General features: G+C 36.5%; 2 protein-coding genes across 9 annotated transcripts in view; both read right to left on the reverse strand.

Annotated features, from left to right (window-relative positions):
• Nucleotides 1-786: 786 nt before the first annotated feature.
• On the reverse strand, nt 787-2,627 carry LOC108970147 (serine-aspartate repeat-containing protein I). Its single transcript, XM_018935334.1, has one exon. The coding sequence runs from the start codon at nt 2,576-2,578 to the stop codon at nt 1,244-1,246; it is 1,335 nt and encodes a 444-aa protein (XP_018790879.1). The 5' UTR covers nt 2,579-2,627; the 3' UTR covers nt 787-1,243.
• A 1,635-nt stretch (nt 2,628-4,262) lies between these two features.
• LOC108970144 (flocculation protein FLO11-like) overlaps nt 4,263-5,519 on the reverse strand; it is a 3,173-nt gene continuing 1,916 nt past the window's right edge. For 3 of the 8 annotated variants that reach the window (XM_018935325.1, XM_018935324.1, XM_018935322.1), the window contains one exon: nt 4,263-5,505. In XM_018935325.1, coding sequence (XP_018790870.1) covers nt 4,394-5,505 — 1,112 coding nt within the window. In that variant the 3' untranslated portion in view covers nt 4,263-4,393. The other 5 variants (XM_018935330.1, XM_018935327.1, XM_018935329.1 and 2 more) reach the window with 4 other exon arrangements.

Genomic DNA, 5,519 nt, shown 5'->3' on the forward strand with positions numbered 1-5,519 from the left:
TTTTAATGAAATAATTGCTTACGCTCTTTAATCGAATTCATCTACTCGATTTTGTTGTTGCTTTCACTGTTTGCTTTTAGAAGTTTTTCAGAAGAGCGTAAACTGAAACTAAAACGAGCATTCGATTTGCTCAATTTAGATATGTTGGTGCATTCAGCATGCGTGTTTTGAAGATACCTCAATCAGAGTAGAAAAATTGATTCGACTATTGGTTCAAAGACATGCAAAAGTATATTTTATATTTGTTTTCGTTCACTGATCCCGAAAAGCACATAAAAGACCACAGTACTAAGTCGGTCATTATCATGGTAGTACCGAAATTACAGCTGACCAAATTTGAAAAATGTTAGATATGAACAGAACTAATTTTGTCAAGTCATTAAATTACATCTTGTGATGAGATGTCATCACCAGCCCCTGAAGTAGCATTTCCGCATTCGTCATGCTTCCTATTGATACTCTTATCTAACCAATACATAAAATATAAAGAATTTAATAAAATAAATAAAAAAAAACGAAGATATAAAAATTATATAATTAATTAATAATTTTTTTTTTTTTTGTATTAGTTGGCTTCAAAATATAATTATAATTTCGCAAACATCTATATCAATATTTCCGGCAAATGCCAATTTCAATTAATAACTTATTTACTCTATACATTATTACACTTGCATTACGTGGACTAATTTATCACTGAATTTCAACCAGTTTATGCCAAACATAGGTTTTAATTATGATTTATTGATATGAGTGAATGGTTTTATGAATTAGGAAAAGATTAGATTCAAGTGCACGACGACAAATTATTTTATTTTTTATTCTTAAACTTTCAGAACGCAAATACTAAATGAATTATCAAGTCGTCAAAGCAATAAGCATACAAATGAGCAGATAAACATTTTATCTGCAAAAACAAAAAATCACCCGGGTTACTAAGTATCTTTTTATAATTTCAATTCTTGGAAATTCTCTTATCAAGGGCCGTTTCCACCAAAGATAAGCTCTATTCATGGTAATGCTTCGAGAAGAAAAAATTAACTCCTGTTCATTTCGTGCTGATATTAGTTAATTTATAGCTTTATAGTTAATTTCGCATTTAAAAACAAGTTATGCTACTGTAAATATGTATGTATATAAAAAAAATTAATTTATTCAAATGCTTTTATTACACGTGACTGGTTTCATGAAACACAAAACTTTCGTTTCTTAAGGTACAAGCCCGGTGTAATATAATAGTAATTTAAAACAATTTAAGAAAATGAAAAAGGTTGAATACTGAAGAGCGTTTCTCTTTGAGAACCTTTTTAGTTGTGGAGACGTCTGCATTGCAATCGAAATTGTTATCACAAAAATTTGTGTTATAGTTAAATTGCTGACCTGTGGGGCAACTTTGTAAGTAATAGATAATTTCGCCATTAACTTCGGCGCATAAAGCGAATTTCTCACAAGAGCCACTCTGTGGATAGAAGCCGACATCGGGGCAATCAAATGCCGGTAGTGTAGTAGATTCCGGTTCGTCCGTGCTTGTTGGTACATCAGTGGTTACAGGGGCATCAGTTGTTGCAGGTTCATCGGTGGTTACGGTTACGTCAGTGGTTTCTGGAGCATCGGTTGTTAAAGGAGGATTTGTTGTTGATGGTTCTTCAGTAGTTAGAGGAGCGTCTGTTGTTTCTGGTTCTTCAGTAGTTACAGAGGCCTCAGTTGTTGTCGGCTCTTCAGTAGTTACAGGAGCATCTGTTGTTTCCGGTTCTTCAGTAATTACAGGAACATCTGTTGTTTCCGGCTCTGCAGTAGTTACAGGAGCATCAGTTGTTGACGGCTCTTCAGTAATTACAGGAGCCTCAGTTGTTGTCGGCTCTTCAGTAGTAAAAGGAGCATCTGTTGTTGTCGGCTCTTCAGTAGTTACAGGAACATCTGTTGTTTCCGGTTCTTCAGTAGTTACAGAGGCATCTGTTGTTTCCGGTTCTGCAGTAGTTACAGGAGCATTAGTTGTTGACGGCTCTTCAGTAGTAACAGGAGCATCAGTTGTTGACGGCTCTTCAGTAGTTACAATAGCCTCTGTTGTTTCCGGTTCTTCAGTAGTTACAGAGGCACCTGTTGTTTCCGGTTCTTCAGTAGTTACAGTATCATCAGTCGTTGCGGGTGCCTCAGTAGTTTCGGTCTCATCTGTTGGAGCTATAGTTGTATCATCATCTTCATCTGCGGTTGTCTGATTGTCAATACTACCAGTAGGAGCAGTAGTGGGTATGGTTGGTTTGATGAGGTCTCCGTGTGTTGTAGTAGTTGTGGGTACTGTCGGACTTTGTACATCCTCATCGCCATCAGAACTGTCAGCCGTTTTACTAAAATACGCAACTTTTGGCACACAAACTCCATCGTAACGGTCAAAAACGTATCCACTTTCACAATTGAAGTATTTGATATCGAATGTGCCGTATTCGTTAAGATCACATGCATAAAATTCTGGCGAGTTATCGACGAATGCAAATAATCCTACGCGTTTACAAGGATTCAATAAAACTCCAGCATCGGCCACGGCTATTGCCAAAAATAATCCAAGAAAAAATAATTTCATTGCGCTTAAGACAATTTTTCCTCACTCGTTGTTTTCGTTCACTTCTTTAAACTGCAAATAACTGTTGAGCACCTTTGATGTATTCTTTTATAGAAAATTTAATTATTTGGTTGAAATATTACTTCATTCAAATATCTTTTAATTAACTGATAAAAAAAAAATCCGTATAGATAAATAGTAAGTGGTTTTAACGCACCTATCTCAATACAAAAACAAAAAAGTATTAATTTGAAAGAATTATCAATGTGGATTTTTGTTTGCTTTACTTTGGCCCATAATATTTAGATAATTGAATTTTTCTAAAAAACTTATTCTTCTTTAATGGCGTAGACACCGCTCACGCAGTTATAGTCGAGTTATTAAGAGCAGAGACTCAATTKATGCGCTAGCGCCAACAATATTCTTGACATTACTTACTTTTATGTCTCACTTTCACGGGAACATTTTGCACTGTGCCTGTGGATTCAAATTTTTCCACTAGACGCTCAATTTTTGATCTGGTACGATGATTATGACGACCATAAATTGGACGTAGTAGTAGAGTTGAGGCCACTGACTCCGAATGGCGGTAGTAAATTTTAATAATTTCGACTTGTTGAATCGTATATCTGACGACAAGAAAACGATATTGTTACTTTAGATGGACTTTAATGAAAACAAAAATATCGAGAAAACGCCTGACGTCAACAAAAGGCTTCATTCGGCTACTACAACATACGTAAGGGTCGGATAAACAGAAAATTCAGTTGCAAGTTTCCATCAATAACATAGCATATTACAGGTATTGCAGATCTGTGTAGCAATTATTGAAGCGATAACAGTATTTTCTATAATTTCAACATTTTCACCCAATAAACGTTACCTACACTTTCGAATTCGAAAACTTTATTTCTTCTACTCACAATAGAATATGATTTGATGAATCATAATCAATACAAAACTGAATTACGAATGATCGATAATGCGTTGTTTTGCATTTTAGGTGGTGCTATCGAGGGTAATACGTAATTATATCAAATATCAATACAATCAAAGAAAAAAACCTATTCAACGGTGTACATAACTTCGTTAAAACTTGACGAATGCTAACGCACGAGTGAACGAAAGCATTAAGAGATTAGATTAATTATTTTTTTAATTAATTTTAGCGCAATTAAAAGACAAATATCCAAAGAAAAATATCAGAAAGATAATAGTAGGCTTTCACTCTTCTTCAGTTCAATTTTGCTTTTTGCGCAACCAGTAGTTTTTATATTTGTCATTTTATCACTCAAACGCAAAAGTAAATATTTGAGCTTTCAACGGAAGTGTGCAAATTTGCGTACGCTACTATAATTAGAGCAATCACAATAAAGGCGGCAATAAAACAATGTCTCCATAAAAAATAAAAAAAAATAAAAAAATCGTTCTACATACTAGAGCTTGTTTGTGATCTAGCTTGTAAGAATTTAGCAATTCACTTTCATGCGGGAATAACCAATCCTAAGTGGTAAGCAAATTACGTGATAAAATTGTAGTCTCAACTACAAGTACTATTACTTTTGTACTTGAAACTTTTGTGTGGGGCAATGACTCACTGCCCGCCGATCTGATAAAATATTCAACACTTGAGTTCGATACGCATTATGCTATCCATCAATTGTCAAAATCAAAGTCAATATGTTAGTAATAAATTAGTTAGAAATAATTCGTTTAGTATTATATTTTATAAAAAAAACCTTAAATTAATGCAAATTTTCTTTATTTTACAATTATAGCATAAGCATTACTTATACAGAATTACGAGTGCACGAAGTGTGGTCTCTCGCACTAGACTCATTTAGACGATTCGTGATCGTAGTATTTGGATCCTTTCGGCCGTAAGAAACAAGTCAATCGGCGCTCACGACCGCATGAACCAGACTCTAGACGGAAGACTTTGCCGCTCGGACAAGCGCTGGGCAGTTGAAGGAAATTGCTATGTTTCTTACTCCACTCGCAGGTGTAGTATTTGGTACAATCATTCTTATGGGCGAAGGTACCCTCCAATAAGCAGGTGAACGGTTTGTGGTGCTCAATAGGAGCTACTTCACTGCTGCTTTCATCACTGTTTTCACAATCGCTTTCTGGATCACAAAAGAGTGTGCTCCTATTGAATTTTTGTCCGCGGGGACACTTCATATCATAATGCTTCATTTTACCGAAATATTTGGCACAGTAGGCAAACTTTTTACAACCGTCTTCACTTGGGAAGAAGCCTTCATAGGGGCATTTTAAGTGTTCTGGTGGAGGTGTTCTAGGTGTTGTGGGCGCTTTCGTAGTAGCCGTGCTTGTATGTTTAGGCGGATGTTTTACTGTGGTACTAGGTGAGTTGGTTGTAACTGACGCTGGTGTGGTAGACGACACATCGGGTGAGCTGGGTTTATCACTGCCTGGTGGTGGTACTTCACTGGTGTGTGGTTCTTTTGTTGTAGATGGCCCTTGAGTAGTAGTAACTTGCGATACTTCTGTCGTGCTGGCTTCAGTACTTGGTGATCCCTCTGTTATCTCTGGTTCCTTCGTAGTAGTTGGTGCAGCAGTGCTGCTAGGCAAGCTTGTGGTTTCAGGCTGCTCTGGAATTTCTGGTGCTTTTGTAATTTCACTTTCATTTGTGGTATCAACCGTTGCTCCGGTGGTGTATTCAGGCTCTTCAGTAGTACTTGGTGTATCCGGAACTTCAGTTGATTCTGTAGTTACAGTTGTCTCATTTTCCTCGGGTGCTTCTGTGCTACCTGATCCTTCTGTTGTGGTATTATCTTCAGGTTCTTCAGTAGTACTTGGTTTCTCTGGAACATCAGTAGATTCTGTAGTTACAGTTGTCCCATTTTCCTCGGGAGCTTCGGTTGTGGTACTATCTTCAGGTTCTTCAGTAGTACTTGGTTCCTCAGGAATATCAGTAGATTCTGTAGCCACAGTTGTCTCA

This window comes from Bactrocera latifrons, unplaced genomic scaffold, assembly GCF_001853355.1.
Source record: "Bactrocera latifrons isolate USDA-ARS-PBARC rearing strain unplaced genomic scaffold, ASM185335v1 scaffold_285, whole genome shotgun sequence".
Classification (NCBI taxonomy): Eukaryota; Metazoa; Arthropoda; class Insecta; order Diptera; family Tephritidae; genus Bactrocera; species Bactrocera latifrons.